Genomic DNA, 26135 nt, shown 5'->3' with positions numbered 1-26135 from the left:
GATACTGCGTGAGTGCCGCTCACAGAGAAGAGAGCGGTCATGGGGCGCTGCGGTAGTGATACTGCGTGAGTGCCCCTCACAGAGAAGAGAGCGGTCGTGGGGCGCTGCGGTAGTGATAATGCGTGAGTGCCAATCAGAGAAGAGAGGGGTCGTGGGGCGCTGCGGTAGTGATACTGCGTGAGTGCCGCTCACAGAGAAGAGAGGGGTCGTGAGGCGCTGCGGTAGTGATACTGCGTGAGTGCCGCTCACACAGAAGAGAGCGGTCGTGGGGCGCTGCGGTAGTGATACTGCGTGAGTGCCGCTCACACAGAAGAGAGGGGTCGTGAGGCGCTGCGGTAGTGATACTGCGTGAGTGCCGCTCACACAGAAGAGAGCGGTCGTGGGGCGCTGCGGTAGTGATACTGCGTGAGTGCCGCTCACAGAGAAGAGAGCGGTCGTGAGGCGATGCGGTAGTGATACTGCGTGAGTGCCCCTCACAGAGAAGAGAGAGGGGTCGTGAGGCGCTGCGGTAGTGATACTGCGTGAGTGCCGCTCACAGAGAAGAGAGAGGGGTCGTGAGGCGCTGCGGTAGTGATACTGCGTGAGTGCCGCTCACAGAGAAGAGAGCGGTCGTGGGGCGCTGCGGAAGTGATACTGCGTGAGTGCCCCTCACAGAGAAGAGAGCGGTCATGGGGCGCTGCGGAAGTGATACTGCGTGAGTGCCGCTCACAGAGAAGAGAGCGGTCATGGGGCGCTGCGGTAGTGATACTGCGTGAGTGCCCCTCACAGAGAAGAGAGCGGTCGTGGGGCGCTGCGGTAGTGATAATGCGTGAGTGCCGATCAGAGAAGAGAGGGGTCGTGGGGCGCTGCGGTAGTGATACTGCGTGAGTGCCGCTCACAGAGAAGAGAGGGGTCGTGAGGCGCTGCGGTAGTGATACTGCGTGAGTGCCGCTCACACAGAAGAGAGCGGTCGTGGGGCGCTGCGGTAGTGATACTGCGTGAGTGCCGCTCACACAGAAGAGAGGGGTCGTGAGGCGCTGCGGTAGTGATACTGCGTGAGTGCCGCTCACACAGAAGAGAGCGGTCGTGGGGCGCTGCGGTAGTGATACTGCGTGAGTGCCGCTCACAGAGAAGAGAGGGGTCGTGAGGCGCTGCGGTAGTGATACTGCGTGACTGCCGCTCACAGAGAAGAGAGGGGTCGTGAGGCGCTGAGGTAGTGATACTGCGTGAGTGCCGCTCACAGAGAAGAGAGCGGTCGTGAGGCGCTGCGGTAGTGATACTGCATGAGTGCCACTCACAGAGAAGAGAGCGGTCGTGAGGCGCTGCGGTAGTGATACTGCGTGACTGCCGCTCACAGAGAAGAGAGAGGGGTCGTGAGGCGCTGCGGTAGTGATACTGCGTGAGTGCCGCTCACAGAGAAGAGAGAGGGGTCGTGAGGCGCTGCGGTAGTGATACTGCGTGAGTGCCGCTCACAGAGAAGAGAGCGGTCGTGAGGAGCTGCGGTAGTGATACTGCACGAGTGCCGCTCAGAGAGAAGAGAGGGGTCGTGGGGCGCTGCGGTAGTGATACTGCGTGAGTGCCGCTCACAGAGAAGAGAGAGGGGTCGTGGGGCGCTGCGGTAGTGATACTGCGTGAGTGCCGCTCACAGAGAAGAGAGAGGGGTCGTGAGGCGCTGCGGTAGTGATACTGCATGAGTGCCACTCACAGAGAAGAGAGGGGTCGTGAGGCGCTGCGGTAGTGATACTGCATGAGTGCCGCTCACAGAGAAGAGAACGGTCGTGGGGCGCTGCGGTAGTGATACTGCGTGAGTGCCGCTCACAGAGAAGAGAGGGGTCGTGGGGCGCTGCGGTAGTGATACTGCGTGAGTGCCGCTCACAGAGAAGAGAGGGGTCGTGAGGCGCTGCGGTAGTGATACTGCGTGAGTGCCGCTCACAGAGAAGAGAGGGGTCGTGGGGCGCTGCGGTAGTGATACTGCGTGACTGCCGCTCACAGAGAAGAGAGAGGGGTCGTGGGGCGCTGCGGTAGTGATACTGCGTGAGTGCTGCTCACAGAGAAGAGAGCGGTCGTGGGGCGCTGTGGTAGTGATACTGCATGAGTGCCGCTCACAGAGAAGAGAGGGGTCGTGAGGCGCTGCGGTAGTGATACTGCGTGAGTGCCGCTCACAGAGAAGAGCGGGGTCGTGAGGCGCTGCGGTAGTGATAATGCGTGAGTGCCGCTCCCCAGGAATCTACTAGTCCCCTTTTAGACGCCTGATCAGGTGCAGTTGAATTCATAGGGTCCTAGGAGACACATGTCTGGCGTCCATTACTACGGACAGTCCAGTCCATTGATGGTAGCATTCTTCTGCACTGGTATAAGTAAGATATGGGAGCAGAATGTTAGATAGAGGATATTATGAAGTATATAATAAGCGGACGGCCTCCGCGTACTTCCAATATGTTTCACACCCAACGCTACGGTCTGAAAAATTCTTCAGAAAAAGGAGCGTAGTTTGGAAAAATCATAAAAGAAGCTGAATGTGTTCGACATTTTTGACACTAATAAATGTACATAAAAAGAAAGTCCATGTGTCGCTTTCTATGTGTTTGGTGTAATTTGCGGGGTTTTGCGGTGTAGTTGTGTCAGTTAGCTATAACAGCCAAGATTACTTTACATGATATTACAGGATATTGTCGCTGCGGCGATGCTGCTGCCGGCCTGCCGCCAGGCTGTCTGTCCAAGACGCATTATGGGTCTTCAGAAAGTATGTCCGAAAGATCTGAAGACATAATTGGTTGATGAAGGGTTCTATCCGTTCCGTGAGCCATCCTGCTAAACGGCAGCGCCGTTGGAACAAGTGCTGGCAAGTCTTCAAAATGTATATGATTGGCCCTAAGAAGAATCTTGGGCGTTGGAGATTGTTTATCCAAGAAACCCCGAGCCTCTGAGTCCTGTAGGAACTTGAGGATCTTCCAAAGTTATTTGGCACATCAAAGAGCCGGGGCCGCCAGGCGCGGGTGAGTACGCGCTCGTCCCTGCAGGATCTGGGGTCGGATCGCGCGGCGAGATTTCTCGCTGCCGGATCCGACCCGCTCGTCTGCAGGCGGCCTAAGGCTGCCTGCACACGAGCGTTCCGGATTCCGCTAGCGGATTTTCACGCGCGTATGGTACCTAAATGTGCTTGCGGATAGGTGCGGATGCGTGAAAAATCATGCGCGGATATACGCGGATGCGTTGCGGAAAAAAACGCGCAGAAAAACCAGCAGACACCCCTTATTGTAAACCCAACCCCTAGAGAACTGCCCATTCCTTGGAAAACAGCTTAAAAACCACCACCCAGACTCCGTTTTGTCCCTCTTGCTTGTGCGAGCACCGTTAAATTATTCTGGCAACATGCTTTCACCCGGTGAGCAGATGTCTTTGTGGGCATGGTTGATCCATGTAACTTTTTTCAGGCGCTTCTCCAGCGTGACTTTATTTCAGTCACTGCAAAAAAATTCACAAGAGGAATTCATTACTACAGATTTTGCATTCTTACATCCTGCATTGGCAAGAAATACTACCTATCTCCCTCTACAAATGTGCCTGTGAAGCTCTGCTGTGTGTTGGGACGCCTCCTACCATGCCTACTTCCTGTAGTCATAGCAACCAGTGACTCCATCCGCAGCTGCACTGCGGATGTACTGCGTGAAAAAACGCACCCATTCACTTGTATTGGAGGCTTCACGCGCATGATCCGACCCAAATTAGAACAGGGCGCAGATTTTTTTCACGCGCGTGAAAAAACGCGATACAAATCCGTCCGTCTGGGGACAACTGCGGATCCTCATAGGAGTATATTGGCTGCGGTCTGGGGCAGATAGGCCGCCTGCACACGAGCGGGTCGGATCCGGCAGCGAGAATTCTCGCCGCGGGACCCGACCCGAGAGCCTGCAGGGACGAGCGCGTGCCGGCGGCCGGGTGAGTACATGCTCCGCACAAAAATAGGACATGTCGCGGTTTGTTTGCCGCGGCCAAACCGCGGCCGTCTGCATAGGAGTGCGTATTGTAATGCACTCCTATGCAAACTTTCAGTGGCGGAAATCCCGCCGTGGGATTTTCGCCTGTGTGCAGGCGGCCTTAATGTGCCTAAAATAACGCGCTGGAAATTCCGTTCGTGTGCAGGCACCCTAAAGGCCGCCTGCCCACGGGTGGATTCTGGCTGCAGAAACCAGATCGGGCGTCCGCCTCCGGATTCCGCAGCCATGACCCCCCACAGCATGCTATGGAAAAATGATTCTTCATGCATACAAGCAGAAACTAATAGCGGGTTCTGCTCGCGGATGAAGAATCTCAGCATGCTCCATTTTACTGCGGTTAAAGTCAATGGAAGCCATCCGAGCTGCGGCCCTTCTGCAATTGACATTGCAGAGAGACCGTAGATTCAGTGGAAAGCAGGAGTTTAAAAAAAAAACAAACTGTCCTGCACATGTCCAATGGTGAGCCGTGCGGACCATCCGCAGTACAGAAAAGACAGGTACGTTCGGACGCCGGCCAGGCATGTGGAACTCGACCCGCCCGTGTGTGCATGCGGCCTAAATCCTGACAGAATCCACAACCAGTGTAGTTCGTTTTATGCCTCATTCACATACAGCTGAAGGACATCTGTGCAGAATCATACATGTGCAGCGGATTTTCATTATTTGCGCAGACTCTGCACAGAAAGGATTAAAATGGTGCTGACGTATCTGCAGCGTCTGAGGAGCAGGCCCCAGCCTAGGAGACAGCGGGGTAGAGTTTGGGCCTTGTCACGGGGCTCTATCATCTTCCACCCGGAGGGTAACTAGGGATCTATCCAAGAGGCTGAGGACAGGCTATAAATGGGGGTAACCCAACTGCAATTTACCTTAGTCTTGGTCACGGGTGACGCCACCACTCCGGCCTCTGCGGTGAATTCCAGAAGACGTAATAAAGAGTCCACACACACAGAGGTAACTTTTAAAGGCTGAACAGGGAACGGGTGGTAAAGCCGTTTACTTGAAGAACTTGAACAAACTTGTAAATTATTATGGACTGTTTTCCATCTCCCGTGAGGACACTGGTGCCGGAGGACTTATGGTGTGACAGGGAGGAATCACAGGAGGACAGAAGGATTCACAGGCCCAGTTATCTGCGGGTCTCTGCTCCCAGCGACTCTTCTCACTCTCTACCGGGACGCACTCACGGGCGTGTGGCTCTTCTCGTGCTTGTTAGTGACGGGGCCTGAGTAGAAGGGACCCAGGACACACACCATCCACTCAGCTTCCTCCGTCTTCCCTACACACAGACTGAAGGTGCCCATGTGCAGACAGGCTCCTGCCTTGAGTATCCCAAACAGAAGACTGATAGAAAGACCTCACTCATGCACCTTGCAACCACATATATAAGACAAGGTCACATGACATACAAACGCTACATTTACAGACATAACCCAGACAGTAACCCATTCAGTGCTGCAGCTCTGCAATACACATCCTATTCACTCACATAGAAGACACTGACAATACATAAGCACAAGACATACATAGGTCATTCAGAAACATCTAGAAACTTCTGTACACTATATATCCACAGCAGAAATACGAGACTTTAAGCTCAAGTACATGGGTGCATGCGCTAATCTTCTCGCTGCTACAGAGCCTATTACTGCATGAGCCAGGTTTTGGTTTTTTTTCGGACTAGTTAAACTAGTGCGCGCGAGTTTGAAAAAAAAAGCGTGCAGTTAGGTCCCGCCCTATCTGTGTGCGATAATACTAGGGCAAGTCCTATCTTTTCTCGCATGTAGTAATTGTTACGTGTGCTGCTGAGACATGTTGTTCTATTGTCATTCCAGCAGCACAGCACTCTCAGGGTTAATGATTGAGCTGGCTGGGTGTGGTACTGTCTGCTAGCCAATCCCCTGGATCTGTGCTCACATATAAACCCACCCCCAGGTCAGTCACTGTATGGCCCCTCAGGTGAGCAGTCATGAATGCTTGTCTGGTGAGGTTTGCAGTATGATCAGGTTCATGTCCGTTTGTACGTTTAAATTCTGCAGTTTTGTGTTAGTTTGCTGTGTGTCCTGCAATCTGTGTCCTGTCCTGTTGCAGCGAGGTGTGAACGCTGTCCAGTTCTGCTGGACTCCTGGTTAGTGTAGGGACTAGCAGTATAACCAGGAGCCGTGAAGTGGCCTGCTAGCTTTCAACATATTGTACAACATGTCAACTAATACCTGGTATTTATATTCAGCTTCCTATCCGTTACTAGTGGTTGCATGTTGTATGCAGTGTATTCTGGGTCTGTCATGTGGCATGTGAATGCATCCTGTTCTGGTGCGTGGCTCCTAGGATCAGCTAGGGCCCAGATCCGAAGACCGCTGGGCTGCCCTTATTGGGGCAATGTCCCCGCTTAGGTTGGGCCACTGTCATCCTCCCGGTAGCCAGGGCCAGTTGCATGACCCGTGTGTATCCCCCTTTGGTCACGATCGTGTGGGTCCTGTGCTTTGCCTGCCCACACGATCGTAACAGTAATAACACGTGGGAATCCTGATAGCAGAAGCATTGAAATCTCTGGTTTCGTTTTGCCCCATTATGCGGATGTAATTTTGACACGTCTGTCTCTTTAAGCCCTTCGAGCTGAGATTCCCATATAGATTCTTTAAAAAAAACTGCATGTTTGCCTATGCAGATCAGTAGAGATAAATGAAGTCGGCGGCAGCATTAATGGATGCAGATAAAACAAAAAGCTTTTATTCCTCCATTGTAAAAGAGCTACAATGTTTCGATCTTAAACAAGGTGGTTGCCAAGCCTTCGCATCTACACAAGCGTGCACCCCGTTTAGTGGACCGGGTTCCTTGGTCCCGCCTTATTGGTACTTGGAAGTAGTGCTGTTTGTGACCATTCATTTCACTGTTTTGACGCTTCAGGCCCATCCCGTCGGCGGGTTCTTTTAGAGAACTAATGAGAGATTTTGAGCCATCTATTTGCATTTGGCCGTGGCGCTAGATGCAACAAGGCCTAAACTGGGCTCTGAGGGAAGCTAACGGTGAAGACAAGGCTAGATGGCCCTGCTTTGTTACTACTGGTTTCCTGGAATTTATCTTTGGAACTCATTTAAAGGGGTTGTCCCGCGGCAGCAAGTGGGGTTATACACTTCTGTATGGCCATATTAATGCACTTTGTAATATACATCGTGCATTAATTATGAGCCATACAGTAGTTATTCACTTACCTGCTCCGTGGCTAGCGTCCCCGTCGCCATAGATCCGTCTAATTTCAGCGTCTAATCGCCCGATTAGACGCGCTTGCGCAGATGGGTCTTTTCCCTTCGGCTCGGCAGCAGCGGCGTTCTGGCTCCGCCCCCTTGTACGCATCATCGCGTAGCTCAGCCCCGTCACATGTGCCGATTCCAGCCAATCAGGAGGCTACGCGATGACGCGTAGAAGGGGGCGGAGCCAGAACGCCACTGCTGCCAAGCCGAAGGGAAAAGGCCCATCTGCGCAAGCGCGTCTAATCGGGCGATTAGACGCTGAAGTTAGACGGAGCCATGGAGACGGGGACGCCAGCGCATATTTAATGCACGATGTATATTACAAAGTGCATTAATATGGCCATACAGAAGTGTATACCCCCACTTGCTATCGCGGGACAACCCCTTTAATGCATAAAAAGACCAGGAAGAACTGAAAATGTTCACGTCCTCTTTTGTGTCACATTTTAACTGTCTGGCTTCCTTTTTGGTAAGAAAGGCTTATATGTGACCAGCGTGCGGACGTCCTTGTGATACAGCATTGACCATGGCCCGTGTCTCCAAGTCACAGTTCAGTTTTATTCATCAATGTCCTAGAGTTACTTTTGGAAGGCTTATATGTAAAAACTTTCCCACTTCACTTTTTTTATGTAAATTTTCCAACTTTTTGGTTTCTGAATGTCCAGAATACATTATGCAAAAGATGAGCTATATGTGACTGTAGCTGTTGAGCCGAGCGTGGAACATACTAGTAAGAGAGGTGGAAGGGAGGCCGGCGCTATTCTAGCCCTTCATGCGGGAGATATTCTATAGCTCATGCAATCAGTGGTGTTGGTCTAAATGTTTACTACTGGGTGCTCCATACTAATCCATGCCGATTTGGTTAGGAATTCTTATTTTCATGGTGGATAAGTACACTTTCAACCTAAAAAGAAAAAGCCGCATAGATATTATCAATTTTGGGGGAGACGACTATTCGCTGATTTTGTACTTATAATGGTAGAAAAGAATTAAACTTGGTAAAGGCTGACGGGCTCCCCTACAAGTCTGTTAGTCTAAAGGCCGACGGGCTCCCCTACAAGTCTGTTAGTCTAAAGGCCGACGGGCTCCCCTACAAGTCTGTTAGTCTAAAGGCCGACGGGCTCCCCTACAAGTCTGTTAGTCTAAAGGCCGACGGGCTCCCCTACAAGTCTGTTAGTCTAAAGGCCGACGGGCTCCCCTACAAGTCTGTTAGTCTAAAGGCCGACGGGCTCCCCTACAAGTCTGTTAGTCTAAAGGCCGACGGGCTCCCCTACAAGTCTGTTAGTCTAAAGGCCGACGGGCTCCCCTACAAGTCTGTTAGTCTAAAGGCCGACGGGCTCCCCTACAAGTCTGTTAGTCTAAAGGCCGACGGGCTCCCCTACAAGTCTGTTAGTCTAAAGGCCGACGGGCTCCCCTACAAGTCTGTTAGTCTAAAGGCCGACGGGCTCCCCTACAAGTCTGTTAGTCTAAAGGCCGACGGGCTCCCCTACAAGTCTGTTAGTCTAAAGGCCGACGGGCTCCCCTACAAGTCTGTTAGTCTAAAGGCCGACGGGCTCCCCTACAAGTCTGTTAGTCTAAAGGCCGACGGGCTCCCCTACAAGTCTGTTAGTCTAAAGGCCGACGGGCTCCCCTACAAGTCTGTTAGTCTAAAGGCCGACGGGCTCCCCTACAAGTCTGTTAGTCTAAAGGCCGACGGGCTCCCCTACAAGTCTGTTAGTCTAAAGGCCGACGGGCTCCCCTACAGGTCTGTTAGTCTAAAGGCCGACGGGCTCCCCTACAGGTCTGTTAGTCTAAAGGCCGACGGGCTCCCCTACAGGTCTGTTAGTCTAAAGGCCGACGGGCTCCCCTACAGGTCTGTTAGTCTAAAGGCCGACGGGCTCCCCTACAGGTCTGTTAGTCTAAAGGCCGACGGGCTCCCCTACAGGTCTGTTAGTCTAAAGGCCGACGGGCTCCCCTACAGGTCTGTTAGTCTAAAGGCCGACGGGCTCCCCTACAGGTCTGTTAGTCTAAAGGCCGACGGGCTCCCCTACAGGTCTGTTAGTCTAAAGGCCGACGGGCTCCCCTACAGGTCTGTTAGTCTAAAGGCCGACGGGCTCCCCTACAGGTCTGTTAGTCTAAAGGCCGACGGGCTCCCCTACAGGTCTGTTAGTCTAAAGGCCGACGGGCTCCCCTACAGGTCTGTTAGTCTAAAGGCCGACGGGCTCCCCTACAGGTCTGTTAGTCTAAAGGCCGACGGGCTCCCCTACAGGTCTGTTAGTCTAAAGGCCGACGGGCTCCCCTACAGGTCTGTTAGTCTAAAGGCCGACGGGCTCCCCTACAGGTCTGTTAGTCTAAAGGCCGACGGGCTCCCCTACAGGTCTGTTAGTCTAAAGGCCGACGGGCTCCCCTACAGGTCTGTTAGTCTAAAGGCCGACGGGCTCCCCTACAGGTCTGTTAGTCTAAAGGCCGACGGGCTCCCCTACAGGTCTGTTAGTCTAAAGGCCGACGGGCTCCCCTACAGGTCTGTTAGTCTAAAGGCCGACGGGCTCCCCTACAGGTCTGTTAGTCTAAAGGCCGACGGGCTCCCCTACAGGTCTGTTAGTCTAAAGGCCGACGGGCTCCCCTACAGGTCTGTTAGTCTAAAGGCCGACGGGCTCCCCTACAGGTCTGTTAGTCTAAAGGCCGACGGGCTCCCCTACAGGTCTGTTAGTCTAAAGGCCGACGGGCTCCCCTACAGGTCTGTTAGTCTAAAGGCCGACGGGCTCCCCTACAGGTCTGTTAGTCTAAAGGCCGACGGGCTCCCCTACAGGTCTGTTAGTCTAAAGGCCGACGGGCTCCCCTACAGGTCTGTTAGTCTAAAGGCCGACGGGCTCCCCTACAGGTCTGTTAGTCTAAAGGCCGACGGGCTCCCCTACAGGTCTGTTAGTCTAAAGGCCGACGGGCTCCCCTACAGGTCTGTTAGTCTAAAGGCCGACGGGCTCCCCTACAAGTCTGTTAGTCTAAAGGCCGACGGGCTCCCCTACAAGTCTGTTAGTCTAAAGGCCGACGGGCTCCCCTACAAGTCTGTTAGTCTAAAGGCCGACGGGCTCCCCTACAAGTCTGTTAGTCTAAAGGCCGACGGGCTCCCCTACAAGTCTGTTAGTCTAAAGGCCGACGGGCTCCCCTACAAGTCTGTTAGTCTAAAGGCCGACGGGCTCCCCTACAAGTCTGTTAGTCTAAAGGCCGACGGGCTCCCCTACAAGTCTGTTAGTCTAAAGGCCGACGGGCTCCCCTACAAGTCTGTTAGTCTAAAGGCCGACGGGCTCCCCTACAAGTCTGTTAGTCTAAAGGCCGACGGGCTCCCCTACAAGTCTGTTAGTCTAAAGGCCGACGGGCTCCCCTACAAGTCTGTTAGTCTAAAGGCCGACGGGCTCCCCTACAAGTCTGTTAGTCTAAAGGCCGACGGGCTCCCCTACAAGTCTGTTAGTCTAAAGGCCGACGGGCTCCCCTACAAGTCTGTTAGTCTAAAGGCCGACGGGCTCCCCTACAAGTCTGTTAGTCTAAAGGCCGACGGGCTCCCCTACAAGTCTGTTAGTCTAAAGGCCGACGGGCTCCCCTACAAGTCTGTTAGTCTAAAGGCCGACGGGCTCCCCTACAAGTCTGTTAGTCTAAAGGCCGACGGGCTCCCCTACAAGTCTGTTAGTCTAAAGGCCGACGGGCTCCCCTACAAGTCTGTTAGTCTAAAGGCCGACGGGCTCCCCTACAAGTCTGTTAGAATTGATGCTACTGGTTTATGGCCACCTGCAGATGGCCGGGTCGGATCCAGCTGCTAGAATTCTCGCAGCGGGACCCGACCCGAGCGTCTGCAGAGGGCAGCCGGGAAGTGACGTTTCTGTGCGGGGCTCTGCGAGCCCCGCACAGAAATAGGGCGTGCCGCGATTTGTTGTGCAGCCCAATCGCAGCCGTCTGCCTAGGCCTATGGCAGCTTCCAATGGCGGAATTTCCGCCCATCTGCAGGCAGTCTATCATTTAACGTTATAATACAGCCGTGCAGTAAAGTTATATCTATAGAGGCATGTGCCGCTTCTACCTCCGTTTGTCATCGCTGCGCCACTCTGAATCCGTGGCCCCGCCCACCTCCACGCATGATTACTACTGTAATGTAGCTATGCATAGATGGTATTATTACATTGGCACTGCTCAGAAGTCTCAGCCGTCCTCCTGCTCAGCGCCCGCAGCCGTCCTCCAGAAGTCGCCCCAGCTATTCCTTGTGAGCTTCCTTTTCTGTCACTTCTCCATAACTCTGCACTTTAGTTGGGCAGCCCGAGTAACTTCAGCTTCCTCTTTTTTCCATATCCTATATTTCATTATTCGTGCTTGTTCCTCTTCATCGGTGATACAATAGGCCAGTGATGTGGAAACCCGCTTACAGGACAACATGCAAACCGCAGGCCTTCAGAGTTTCTTTTTCTGTGGCAGGCGTGCGATGACGGACAGCGCTCGCCGCGGCTTATTCCCATCTCGCTTTTCCCAGGTCATAATTCTCTTAACTGTATAAGTGTCTGCGAGTCTCAAGAAGAGGCTTCTCTCCTACCCATCCGACAGGAACTGTAATAGTGCCGGCTCCTTCAGAGTAATAGTGCACACTAGTAGGACCCCGCAACAGAGTAATAGTGCACACTAGTAGGACCCCGCAACAGAGTAATAGTGCACACTAGTAGGACCCCGCAACAGAGTAATAGTGCACACTAGTAGGACCCCGCAACAGAGTAATAGTGCACACTAGTAGGACCCCGCAACAGAGTAATAGTGCGCACTAGTAGGACCCCGCAACAGAGTAATAGTGCGCACTAGTAGGACCCCGCAACAGAGTAATAGTGCACACTAGTAGGACCCCGCAACAGAGTAATAGTGCGCACTAGTAGGACCCCGCAACAGAGTAATAGTGCGCACTAGTAGGACCCCGCAACAGAGTAATAGTGCGCACTAGTAGGACCCCGCAACAGAGTAATAGTGCGCACTAGTAGGACCCCACAAGTGTCAGCTCCTTCTTGACTGCTGTCTCTCAGTACCCCCCAAGGCTATGATCATACACTTAGAGTATTTGTACCCCTAGAGACAAGACCTGTACCCGGGGGCTCATGTGAGGCATACCGATATACATGGTTTTAGATGTAAACTCTTCCCTTCGACAGGATATACCAAATAACTCCGACACTTTGTGTTTGTTGCCCGCTTAGACTGCAGTACTTGATCAGTATTTGTAAGCCAAAACCAGGATTGGAACCTGTAGAGAGAAAGTTTAGTTGGAAGATTTGAATCTTTTCTGTACTTTGGACCCCTCCTGGTTTTGGCCAAAGACTGCTGTGTGACTGGGGCCTTACCTACAGAGGAGCCCTAACAGACCTGCAGGTTGTCCAGTGGGTACAAGCATATGGAAGAGGTTTCTTGTTTCACAGCATTCCAGGGACTGTTGAGCCTCAGGCAGACATTTACTAGCCAGCCCTGTGACCTGCAGTAAAGGGTTGTACCAGAATCACAAGTTATTCCCTATCCACAGTCCTAACTCGTAACTCGCTGATCGGTGGGGTTTCACCCGTGTCCCTCTCTGTCTGTCATTGGGGGCCACTTCTACCCCCACAGAAACGCCAGAGTCAATGGAGCACTGAGCATGCTGTATCCGAGACATTGAAAATGAAATGCGCCCGAGCGTGCCTACACGACCAGCGCTCCGCTCAGCCTCCTCCTCACTGCCAGAGGGTGCAGTAAGCCCACAGGAGGAGAACAGGCAAAATGGGACCATTGTTCTCGGGATCAGTGGGGGTCTCAGCAGTGAGACCCTACAGATCTGCAAGTCATCCCCTATCCCATAGCTTGTGATTCTGGTGCACCGCTTTCAGCTCTACAGCCGTTAGTCATATCGGTAGTGGTAACCTAGGTTTCAGCGGAGCCCCCTGTTCTGGTGACTGCCGGGGTCCCATGCCAAGGACTGCAGCTTACTTTATGGTCTGTCATTGAAATGTCATAATAGATGTGATTTTGGAAACCCCTTTAAGTGTTGCGATCTGAAGATGAGTAGTGATAGCAGATGATAGCAGTGATCGCCTCTGGCGTTCCGTGTCATGCGGAGCCTCCTTACATACCGGGAGGTATCATGTAGAGCGGGAGGCAGACGAAGAAAACACGTTCCTCTATTCCCTGCATTTAACCAGAAATATATACTTCTCCTTTATAGTTCTTGTTCAGACAGAACTATTGTGAAAATAGGAATATCTTAGGACCGTGTGAGGAAGTGGAAAGTACAACAAGGAGAGCGCCGGATTTTGCAAGAATTGAGTAACTGTTTATCAAGCAAGTGGCCTGAAGTGTCGCTACCAGATACTACTGAGGACCATAGATGTACGTGGGGTAGAATATACAGGAACGCTATAATGGCCAGTGCGACATCTGGCTGGTACCTCCGCTCGGACGCTCCGTCACCGGCCCAACGCAAAACACCCGAGTAAAAAGTGCTGCGTTCGTGTGAAGAGGCAGCAGGAATTGGCTAAACTACATGCGCCAAACGCAAGGCCGCAGGGCGAATGTGGCCGCTAGATCAGAGGGTCCAGAGCTGTGACGGGAGGACCCCCTGCATGTGGAGGACTTGTTGGCAGCCTACTGCTGGGTACCAGGTATCAGCGGACTGAACTTTGAGGACCACTGATCTCTGTAAAATGACAGCTTGCAGCACCTTCAGCAGTAACACTTGTGTATGTCATTATATGTTGGATGTCGCCATACGACAAACCCCACTGACGTGGCGATGGACTCCGAATCGGAACTCTGTTAGGAAAGCTTTGCAAGAAGTGATTAAGTTGTGGGGTGGGGGATCGGTTTGATAGACTCCCCTTGTGCTGTAGGTGTCGACTACGCACGCAAAAAAGCAATAGTGTGGCTGTACCCATTGGCAGCAGCGGGTTCTGCACTCCGCGCCTCGCATTGTTTTCAATGGCTTCTTTCACACCTTCGCTTTTGCACACACATTTTGCACGCAAAAAAAAAATTTCAATTTGCTCTATTTTTGCACGCATTTGCGCACTTAAAAATCGCATCATAGGAGTTTGTGTGGCTGCACAAATGTGAACCTGATTACCACGAAATAGCGCAAAGAACTGCACAATTTCATAGGGAACTCGATAACACCGGGGACTAAATGGGCTTTTTATTGACGGCGTGGGCGTATCCCGCGACAATGTGGAGGTCCTCAGCAACGCAGAAAGTACAGTAAAATGCGCACTATAGAGCGACCTATACAGCGTAAAACGTTGTGCCGCCACGAGCGTCTTTGTGCGTACAGTCTGAAGCCGCCCTTATATTGTACTTTGATACATGAGTACTCCTTTAGGCCTCGGTCAAACAAGCGTGTTATTTTGCACGCCTATTCGAACCATTGGCTTCCTGTGAAGGGCTCACATACCTGCAATAGATAGAGCATGCGTGCCTATAACGTGCGCCGATAAAGATAGAATCGCACTCTGTAGGTGCGAGCTGCGCATAATTACATCGTGTGAACACACTATTTTGCGCACATGTGGAGCTTCGTCCACGCATTTTGCACATGTATGCAGCGCATTTTTTTTTGTGCTCATAGGCGCGCAAAATAACACACCCGTCTGACTGAGGCCTTATGCCGTGTTCACACGGGCGGAATCTGTGTCTGACCCCTCAATGTGCATTTGGTCAAAATCCGCAACAGAAGTCGGCGGCTGCGGACTCGCATGCTTGAGGTTTAGCCTTTTTAATGGGCAAATGTGCACGCAGATTTCTTGGCATGAAACCTCGGCATGCCACCTCCTGGGGCTCTCCCTAGGCAGAGACGTTACCCCTCCCGACCCAGGATAGTTCTCCTTTTTACACTTGCGGATTTCAAATCTGCATAGTGAAAAAAAAAAATCAATGCGGCGTGCATGTCAGCGCAAATTCCCTATAAAAGTAATGGGGCGCGGATTTGATGAAACATCCACTGTGAACGCGTGTTCCATCTGGTGGCGTCCTGCAAGGCTCCACATATGGCTCACCAGCCCTCCGGGTGCGGTCATGGTGAACGCTTGTCCCATGGGAGATAGCTTATCAGAGCCCCGCGGAGCTCCCTGCCCAGCTAGGATCTGGAAGGGTCATCAGTTTCTGTATCCGAGAACACAAATGTGCGAGAATCTCCATCTATCAGAACAGTCGGTAGCCTGCATGAAGTTCGAGAACGTCTACAGATGACGTCACCGGGCCTTCTCATGTTGGTTCTTCATAGATCATTCTGGATTGCCTGCAGAGTGAATGCTGATAAGATTGCTATCCATGCTATATTTATACTGTGGAATCAGTAAGTATCATACAGGAGGATATGCAGGATGTGATAAGGAGAAGTACGGGCGATGCAGCCGACAGAAAACTGTCACCTCACCAAAAGACTCTTCTGGAACCAGGAATGGAGAATACAAAGTGTCCTGCCAATTACTGGTCACCGGGCAGGAGGGGGCGCAATAGTCACTGTACTAAACATATTGCATAGCAGGTTCTGCTTCTGCATGAAGCCGGCAGGTGGACTCGCTGCAATAATCACTCTTCTAGATAATCGGCTTGTGTAAGACACATTTGTGCCGCATCAGAACCTGGTAAATAGGACATTCTAGGTTGTTGGTGGAACACAAAACCGATACAAAGTACCTGCTTCTCCCATGTGGGCTCTTCTGGCTCTTTGAGGACGACCAGGCAAAGGCTGCACTTTGGTTTGTAAGATGTATCAAGGTTGTGGACAATGTAACAAATACAGTGACACTTCTGATGGACGTCTAAGACGAAAGTCTCTTGCAGACCAGAGGTTTTTGCAATGGCCTTTCCACCTCTGCCCCCCTTGTTTCAGAGGACCACCTCTCCATGAGAACGATTCTGAGTGTACAATGAGCTGAGCTACGTCAGGAATGATAGCGATGAGCGGAGGCAGCGACTGTATGGGCATGTGTGTGCCGCTTCACGCAGTTTACAGACGTAGATGAATAAGTGAGGTGCGCTAACATATAATGAACCCGAGGGGTTAGAGGAGTCCATTTACGGCTGCCCTGCGGTGCGGCAGCGCATGAGCCGCACGGCTGCATGTTGGTTTTAAGCACAAGATGAGAGCAGATTTCAAGGCCGTCTTATTGTTCCTTCACAATATACATTTTTGCTTTTGTGCGGCGGGATTCTTTCTCCCTCTCTCGTAGCGGTTTGGTATGTTGAGTTTCCAAACCAAGAAAGTCCTTTAAAACTGCGCAAATATATTTTTTCTAGAAAGCGGGGTTGAACAAACTTCCCCATATTTTTAGTTAAAGATTAAAACCGTGCGATGTAGTTTTCAGGTCGTGATAAAAGATTGATGCTGCATTTTGCAGCGCCTCGCCGGCGAGCTCTTTGTATCGATGCGACAGAACTGTAATTACTAACGAGGCTGATATCCGGAGTACAGAGACGTCTTACCAACCTCCCCGTCTAACTGTGACAAACAGTGTCACCACTTCAATGAGGCGCTGATGGCGGCTGTTCACCCTGGCATCCTGTTTGCCTTCTTTCTTGCAGCTGTACGTGAGGCCGAGCGCTTCAGGGATTTACACGCCATCATTTTCAAAACGTTTTCCCGTAAGTATAGCCTTCCTGCATGGTTCCATCCTGTGTGCATGCGCTGTTTCCTGCAGTTTGTGGGGGGGTTTTGCATGTTCTGCCATACACTTGTCTCTGCTTGGTGTAAGCGGCGCTGGTTACTCTGCCGCCTGCGTGTAGTATCAAAACCCCATTCATGCTAGCGTCATCCAGAAGGCAGCATTAATAGTAATGGTCTCATTGTAGACCGTAGGTGGCGGTGAGTGCTGCACGTGTGTATGGCCGCCATGTGTGCACAACACCGTATGATCCAATGCACTGCGTCCCGTTGTGGACTCGGCCCTGCAGTAATAATAGGCGGAGCTTTATATTTGTGGTCATTTCCTTTCTAGAAAACGGATCTTTACTAAACTACAGTTTTCTATAAGTCAGACGAGCAGAGATCCGCGTGTCTTCCCGCGCAGAAAGAAAATGCACCGCCTGACCACGTCCATTGCCACCCATATGTTCTTTCTTTGGCAGCTGCGGATTTTCGTCATTATTCGTTATTTTTCCGCTCGTCTGACTGAGCCCTAAAGGTGCAGCATGATGTCCTTCAGGATTTCCATGTCATTTGCTGCAGTCGTCTTCATTTCCACCTCCACAATCCTTCAGTGTCTTGGTACGAGGCAGGGAGGAAGTTTGCCATACTGGGTCCCATTAGGCCACAGAATCCTCAATGTCAAGGACTGTTTTTCGTATCTTCCCTTTGCTGCTCTCCCATAGAGCTGGAAGCCTCCCTTATTGTCCCGTATACATTCCCGGGTTGCTACTTTGGAATGACTGGTCATCATTCATTGGAATGCTTTTTGTCTGCATGTTGTGGCTTTTGCCAGGAAGTTGATAACCGCTTCTGTTCAGACAAACTACCTTTATTAGACGAAGAACCAATTCAGACGGTTGTGTTTTCGGGCCGTGTACTTCCTATGGGAAACAAATTGCTGCATGTCCCAGTCTCATCCATTGTCACCGACCTGCCATGTCCGGGCCAATCAGGAGGCACACAGACAGGCGGCCGTATCTGCCTGGTGCAGCTTGTAATATGGTGGTATGGATCCTGGCAAGTCAACAAGGGTTGTGCGGCCACCAGCCTACAGAAGTATATAGAAATATGGCCACCACGATTGTGACTGCAGCGATTAGTTGTAGCGGGCTGATATAATAAGTCTCCGTTATTGCATGCACTGCGCATGTTTACTTTAGTGTTGGTTCCGCGTTAGATTTTATCATTTCAACCTTTTTTACAACAAATATCCTTTATATTGTATCCTCCGGTCACTTGCAGCCCCCTGACCCCCCCCCCCCCCCATCTATCTGTTACATTGTATCCTCCAGTCACTTGCACCCCCCATCTATCTGTTACATTGTATCCTCCTGTCACTTGCAGCCCCCTGACCCCCCCATCTATCTGTTACATTGTATCCTCCTGTCACTTGCAGCCCCCTGACCCCCCCCCCCATCTATCTGTTACATTGTATCCTCCTGTCACTTGCAGCCCCCAATCTATCTGTTACATTGTGTCCTCCGGTCACTTGCACCCCCCCTGACCCCCCATCTATCTGTTACATTGTATCCTCCTGTCACTTGCAGCCCCCTGACCCCCCCCCCCCATCTATCTGTTACATTGTGTCCTCCGGTCACTTGCAGCCCCCTGACCCCCAATCTATCTGTTACATTGTGTCCTCCGGTCACTTGCAGCCCCCTGACCCCCAATCTATCTGTTACATTGTATCCTCCTGTCACTTGCAGCCCCCTGACCCCCCCCCCCCCATCTATCTGTTACATTGTATCCTCCGGTCACTTGCACCCCCCCTGACCCCCAATCTATCTGTTACATTGTATCCTCCTGTCACTTGCAGCCCCCTGACACCCCCCCCCCCCCCATCTATCTGTTACATTGTGTCCTCCGGTCACTTGCAGCCCCCCCTGACCCCCCCATCTATCTGTTACATTGTATCCTCCTGTCACTTGCACCCCCCCATCTATCTGTTACATTGTATCCTCCTGTCACTTGCAGCCCCCTGACCCCCCCCCCCCATCTATCTGTTACATTGTATCCTCCGGTCACTTGCACCCCCCCCCCTGACCCCCAATCTATCTGTTACATTGTATCCTCCTGTCACTTGCACCCCCCCATCTATCTGTTACATTGTATCCTCCTGTCACTTGCAGCCCCCTGACCCCCCCCATCTATCTGTTACATTGTATCCTCCGGTCACTTGCACCCCCCCCCCTGACCCCCAATCTATCTGTTACATTGTATCCTCCTGTCACTTGCACCCCCCCATCTATCTGTTACATTGTATCCTCCGGTCACTTGCACCCCCCCATCTATCTGTTACATTGTATCCTCCGGTCACTTGCAGCCCCCTGACCCCCCCCCCCCCCCATCTATCTGTTACATTGTGTCCTCCGGTCACTTGCAGCCCCCCTGCCCCCCCCCCCCAATCTATCTGTTACATTGTGTCCTCCGGTCACTTGCAGCCCCCTGACCCCCCATCTATCTGTTACATTGTATCCTCCTGTCACTTGCACCCCCCCTGACCCCCAATCTATCTGTTACATTGTATCCTCCTGTCACTTGCAGCCCCCTGACACCCCCCCCCCCCCCATCTATCTGTTACATTGTGTCCTCCGGTCACTTGCAGCCCCCCCTGACCCCCCATCTATCTGTTACATTGTATCCTCCTGTCACTTGCACCCCCCCATCTATCTGTTACATTGTATCCTCCTGTCACTTGCAGCCCCCTGACCCCCCCCCCCCCATCTATCTGTTACATTGTATCCTCCGGTCACTTGCACCCCCCCCTGACCCCCAATCTATCTGTTACATTGTATCCTCCTGTCACTTGCAGCCCCCTGACACCCCCCCCCATCTATCTGTTACATTGTATCCTCCTGTCACTTGCACCCCCCCATCTATCTGTTACATTGTATCCTCCTGTCACTTGCACCCCCCCCATCTATCTGTTACATTGTATCCTCCTGTCACTTGCAGCCCCCTGACCCCCCCCCCCATCTATCTGTTACATTGTATCCTCCTGTCACTTGCACCCCCCCCCATCTATCTGTTACATTGTATCCTCCTGTCACTTGCACCCCCCCCCCCCCATCTATCTGTTACATTGTATCCTCCGGTCACTTGCATACCCCCCCCCCCATCTATCTGTTACATTGTATCCTCCGGTCACTTGCACCCCCCCCATCTATCTGTTACATTGTTTCCTCCGGTCACTTGCAGCCCCCTGACCCCCCCCCACCCCACCCCATCTATCTGTTACATTGTATCCTCCTGTCACTTGCAGCCCCCTGACACCCCCCCCCCCCCCCCATCTATCTGTTACATTGTGTCCTCCGGTCACTTGCAGCCCCCCCTGACCCCCCATCTATCTGTTACATTGTATCCTCCGGTCACTTGCACCCCCCCATCTATCAGTTACATTGTATCCTCCGGTCACTTGCAGCCCCTGCCCCCCCCCCATCTATCTGTTACATTGTATCCTCCGGTCACTTGCAGCCCCCCTGACCCCCAATCTATCTGTTACATTGTATCCTCTGGTCACTTGCACCCCCCCATCTATCTGTTACATTGTATCCTCCGGTCACTTGCAGCCCCCTGACCCCCAATCTATCAGTTACATTGTATCCTCCGGTCACTTGCACCCCCCCATCTATCTGTTACATTGTATCCTCCTGTCACTTGCAGCCCCTGACCCCCCCCCCCCCCCATCTATCTGTTACATTGTATCCTCCGGTCACTTGCAGCCCCCCATCTATCTGTTACATTGTATCCTCCTGTCACTTGCAGCCCCCTGACCCCCCCATCTATCTGTTACATTGTATCCTCCTGTCACTTGCAGCCCCCTGACCCCCCCCCATCTATCTGTTACATTGTATCCTCCGGTCACTTGCAGCCCCCTGACCCCCCATCTATCTGTTACGTTGTATCCTCCGGTCACTTGCACCCCCCCATCTATCTGTTACATTGTATCCTCCGGTCACTTGCACCCCCCCCCCCCCCATCTATCTGTTACATTGTATCCTCCGGTCACTTGCACCCCCCCATCTATCTGTTACATTGTATCCTCCGGTCACTTGTAGCCCCCCTGACCCCCAATCTATCTGTTACATTGTATCCTCCGGTCACTTGTAGCCCCCCTGACCCCCAATCTATCTGTTACATTGTATCCTCCGGTCACTTGCACCCCCCCCCCCATCTATCTGTTACATTGTATCCTCCGGTCACTTGCACCCCCCCCCCCCCATCTATCTGTTACATTGTATCCTCCGGTCACTTGCAGCCCCCCTGCCCCCCCCATCTATCTGTTACATTGTATCCTCTGGTCACTTGCACCCCCCCCCCCCATCTATCTGTTACATTGTATCCTCCAGTCACTTGTAGCCCCCCTGACCCCCCATCTATCTGTTACATTGTATCCTCCAGTCACTTGCACCCCCCCCTGACCCCCCATCTATCTGTTACATTGTATCCTCCAGTCACTTGTAGCCCCCCTGACCCCCCATCTATCTGTTACATTGTATCCTCCAGTCACTTGCACCCCCCCCTGACCCCCCATCTATCTGTTACATTGTATCCTCCAGTCACTTGTAGCCCCCCTGACCCCCCATCTATCTGTTACATTGTATCCTCCAGTCACTTGCACCCCCCCCTGACCCCCAATCTATCAGTTACATTGTATCCTCCGGTCACTTGTAGCCCCCCTGACCCCCAATCTATCTGTTACATTGTATCCTCCGGTCACTTGCAGCCCCCCTGACCCCCAATCTATCAGTTACATTGTATCCTCCGGTCACTTGTAGCCCCCCTGACCCCCAATCTATCTGTTACATTGTATCCTCCGGTCACTTGCAGCCCTCCTGACCCCCAATCTATCAGTTACATTGTATCCTCCGGTCACTTGCACCCCCCCCCATCTATCTGTTACATTGTATCCTCTGGTCACTTGCAGCCCCCTGACCCCCCCCCCTGACCCCCCCAATCTATGTTACATTGTATTGTGAGGACCTTCATATCGGATCATGAGAATGTAATTACATTTTAAACACTATCTTTCCTTTAGACAATGTAAGTGATAATGTGTTTGCTGGGCAGTGTCCCCGTGATATCGCATCAGCGTCTTCAGAGCCATTCGGGGGTATCGGGGGTCTCACAATCTTCTTTGTCTTCTTTAGCAGGCAACATAAAAGTAGAGACGCACAGTGATGAGGAGAATGGCCGTAGCTGTGACATGAATGGGGAAGAATGTGCCGAAGACCTGCGAATGATTGACGCTGTTGCGGAGAAAATGAATGGCTCTCTGAACGGACAAGGCACCAAAGCCTTAACAGGAGTTGGAGGTATTCGACTTCCTAACGGAAAACTAAAATGTGATATCTGTGGGATAATATGCATCGGCCCCAATGTGCTCATGGTACACAAAAGGAGCCACACTGGTAAGGCCTGGCATAGTTCTTTCTTTAAAGGCCGAAAGTAATGCGTCGTGGCATGCTCCAAGTCTAGTGAACCCGTGGCTTCATATATACAGCGGGCCATTGACACAATGTAAACTATACACTTCACAACAGCAGTGACCCAATATCAGATGGGTACAAGGGAAGGGCTGGGATGTCCAATAACTGCTTTATATCATCACTGCGGGTTACAATGTTGTAGTCTAGTTATTCTAGCCGCAGCCTTCAGACTGACTCGTAAGCTACAGCAACCACTTGGGCTGTTGGTCCAGAATAAGCCCCTTCTACACCTCCACAGTCTGACATTAATGATTGGCCCATAGATCTGGGAAATGGTGCTTTTACTGTAGGTGCCTAACTCTGCGCACCAATCATGTTAGAACATGAATAAGGCCCCCTGCACGCTGCGGAATCCAGGTCTGCCCGCAGCAGCGTCCGCATGCCTGCTTTAGTTTAATTTTCATCTTCTGCGGATGGTCCGCACGGCTCGCCGCCGGACATGCGCACTACAGATTTTTTTTTTAACTGTTTTTCACTAGGCAATGACGCAAAATCCGTGACCTTTCCGCAATGTCATCGTGAAGGGCCACGGATCAGACAGCTTCCGTTGACATCAATGGACGCCATCCACATGGAATCCGCTAAATAACGGAGCATGCTGCAATCTTTCCACCACTTGCGCTAATCGCATTTGGTTTCTGCAGGTGTGAGAGGAAGAATCGATTTTCCATAGCATGTTATGGGCGCTATTTGCTGCGGATCCGCAGTGCAGACGCCCGCCACCGCAAATATCCGTCCCTAAGTATTCCAGCCATCAACATTTATCACCTATCTAGGGAATAGTGCTAGATGTTAGATACGTGGAGGCATGGCCTCTGAAGCCCCCATGAGAGCTGGAGACTCCCGTCTCCCTCCCACCCAGGTCATGGACAAGTCTTACTACATGCTGCCACTCCATACAACCCATCCATCTTGGAAAACATGGCAGAAGCTGCTTCCAGATCGCTCTGGTGGGTTCCTTTCAGACAGCAGGACTCTTCAGATATTCCCAGATTGCCTCGTGGCCGGCCGTGGACAGCACTAATATCTGAATAATTAATGATTCCATTTTGCAATTACTAATAATAACTCGATTCCAAATAAATTGCCTAGGAGATGTGCATTGATCTTCCTTGCACATTCTGTACTGCTGTTTTGGGGCTACGTATACATTGTGTATCCATTGTGGGGCTTACATACATTTCACACATACTAAGTCATATTCATATGTGATAAACTAAGTTCTGCCGTTGTATTACGTCATGACAATCCATCTAGTCACATCGTTTTCAAAAACAATAATGCTGCGGGGGGGGGGGGGCAGTGGGGAGGTGTGGGGGGGGGTGCAGTGGGGGGGTCTGACAACTACAACCCATCCCACTGGTCTGACAACTACAACCCATCCCACTGGTCTGACAACTACGACCCATCCCACTGGTCTGACAACTACAACCCATCCCACTGGTCTGACAACTACGACCCATCCCACTGGTCTGACAACTACAACCCATCCCACTGGTCTGACAACTACAACCCATCCCACTGGTCTGACAACTACGACCCATCCCACTGGTCTGACAACTACGACCCATCCCACTGGTCTGACAACTACGACCCATCCCACTGGTCTGACAACTACGACCCATCCCACTGGTCTGACAACTACGACCCATCCCACTGGTCTGACAACTACGACCCATCCCACTGGTCTGACAACTACAACCCATCCCACTGGTCTGACAACTACGACCCATCCCACTGGTCTGACAACTACAACCCATCCCACTGGTCTCACAACTACGACCCATCCTACTGGTCTGACAACTACAACCCATCCCACTGGTCTGACAACTACGACCCATCCCACTGGTCTGACAACTACAACCCATCCCACTGGTCTGACAACTACAACCCATCCCACTGGTCTGACAACTAGACCGGTCCTGTATAAGGTGATTAGAAGCACTGTGTATAGCCCTTACAATGTCTATGTGACAACCCCAGCCTTATCGATGGGGGACACCATCATTCTAGGGGAGACCCCCGATCCTGTGTACTTAGTTTATGGCCCCTCCTGTTTGACCCTTGGGTGCGAACTGTTGGCTTCACCAAATAGAACTTAAGAGTTCTAAAGAATCTGTCCTCTGGGAATGTCTTCTCGATTCTCTGCTGGGATTTCTGCTTTTGGTAAATCCACCATCCGTCCGATTCCAGTTTGTACTAAATTCATAAACCTTGAATTCAGTAATATACAGTATGGATGGGGGGCGGTGCGGTGCGGGGCGGTGCGGGGCGGCCGGCGGTCCCACTTATTGCTTCATGTTAGTTTATACATGTGTGTAATTGTCGGGCTTCCCCTGGGGGGCAGCAGTGTCCAGTGATGCTACAGCAATGCCACCTTACTGTTGGTATGCCCGCGGGGACCGGACTGTTATACCCTTATATACCGTATCCTTCCTCTTGTAGGTTTAGTTATACACTAACATCTTGGGTCCTGGGGCTCCTTATATACCGTATCCTTATACACAGTTATATACTGACATGTTGGGTCCCGGGCCCCTTATATACCGTATCCTTATACACAGTTATATACTGACATGTTGGGTCCCGGGCCCCTTATATACTGACATGTTGGGTCCCGGGCTCCTTATATACCGTATCCTTATACACAGTTATATACTGACATGTTGGGTCCCGGGCTCCTTATATACTGACATGTTGGGTCCTGGGGCCCCTTATATACCGTATCCTTGTAAACAGTTTTATACTGACATGTTGGGTCCTGGGCCCCTTATATACTGACATGTTGGGTCCTGGGCCCCTTATATACCGTATCCTTGTAAACAGTTTTATACTGACATGTTGGGTCCCGGGCTCCTTATATACTGACATGTTGGGTCCTGGGGCCCCTTATATACCGTATCCTTATACACAGTTATATACTGACATGTTGGGTCCCGGGCTCCTTATATACTGACATGTTGGGTCCCGGGGCTCCTTTATATACCGTATCCTTGTAAACAGTTTTATACTGACATGTTGGGTCCCGGGCTCCTTATATACTGACATGTTGGGTCCCGGGCTCCTTATATACTGACATGTTGGGTCCCGGGCTCCTTATATACTGACATGTTGGGTCCTGGGGCCCCTTATATACCGTATCCTTATACACAGTTATATACTGACATGTTGGGTCCCGGGCTCCTTATATACTGACATGTTGGGTCCCGGGCCCCTTATATACCGTATCCTTATACACAGTTATATACTGACATGTTGGGTCCCGGGCCCCTTATATACTGACATGTTGGGTCCCGGGGCCCCTTATATACCGTATCCTTATACACAGTTATATACTGACATGTTGGGTCCCGGGCTCCTTATATACTGACATGTTGGGTCCTGGGGCCCCTTATATACCATATCCTTATACACAGTTATATACTGACATGTTGGGTCCCGGGCTCCTTATATACCATATCCTTATACACAGTTATATACTGACATGTTGGGTCCCGGGCTCCTTATATACCATATCCTTATACACAGTTATATACTGACATGTTGGGTCCCGGGCTCCTTATATACCATATCCTTATACACAGTTATATACTGACATGTTGGGTCCCGGGCTCCTTATATACTAACCTGTTGGGTCCCGGGCTCCTTATATACTGACATGTTGGGTCCTGGGGCCCCTTATATACCATATCCTTATACACAGTTATATACTGACATGTTGGGTCCCGGGCTCCTTATATACCATATCCTTATACACAGTTATATACTGACA

At 51.6% G+C, this 26135-nt stretch overlaps 1 protein-coding gene across 10 annotated transcripts in view; it reads left to right on the top strand.

The window, feature by feature from the left end:
- IKZF1 (IKAROS family zinc finger 1) overlaps positions 1-26135 on the top strand; it is a 167436-nt gene that overhangs the window by 111373 nt on the left and 29928 nt on the right. For 3 of the 10 annotated variants that reach the window (XM_066585585.1, XM_066585584.1, XM_066585582.1), the window contains exon 4: positions 22025-22285. The exons of 2 other annotated variants lie outside the window; for them this stretch is intronic. In XM_066585585.1, coding sequence (XP_066441682.1) covers positions 22025-22285 — 261 coding nt within the window. Of the gene's footprint in view, positions 1-15508; positions 15540-16729; positions 16832-22024; positions 22286-26135 lie in introns of those variants that run through there. 5 more of the 10 variants (XM_066585587.1, XM_066585589.1, XM_066585590.1 and 2 more) reach the window with 5 other exon arrangements.

This window comes from Eleutherodactylus coqui, chromosome 12 (genome assembly GCF_035609145.1).
Source record: "Eleutherodactylus coqui strain aEleCoq1 chromosome 12, aEleCoq1.hap1, whole genome shotgun sequence".
Lineage (NCBI taxonomy): Eukaryota > Metazoa > Chordata > Amphibia > Anura > Eleutherodactylidae > Eleutherodactylus > Eleutherodactylus coqui.
The sequence above is the reverse complement of the archived record's forward strand: the minus strand, read 5'-3'. Positions and strand labels throughout refer to the sequence as shown.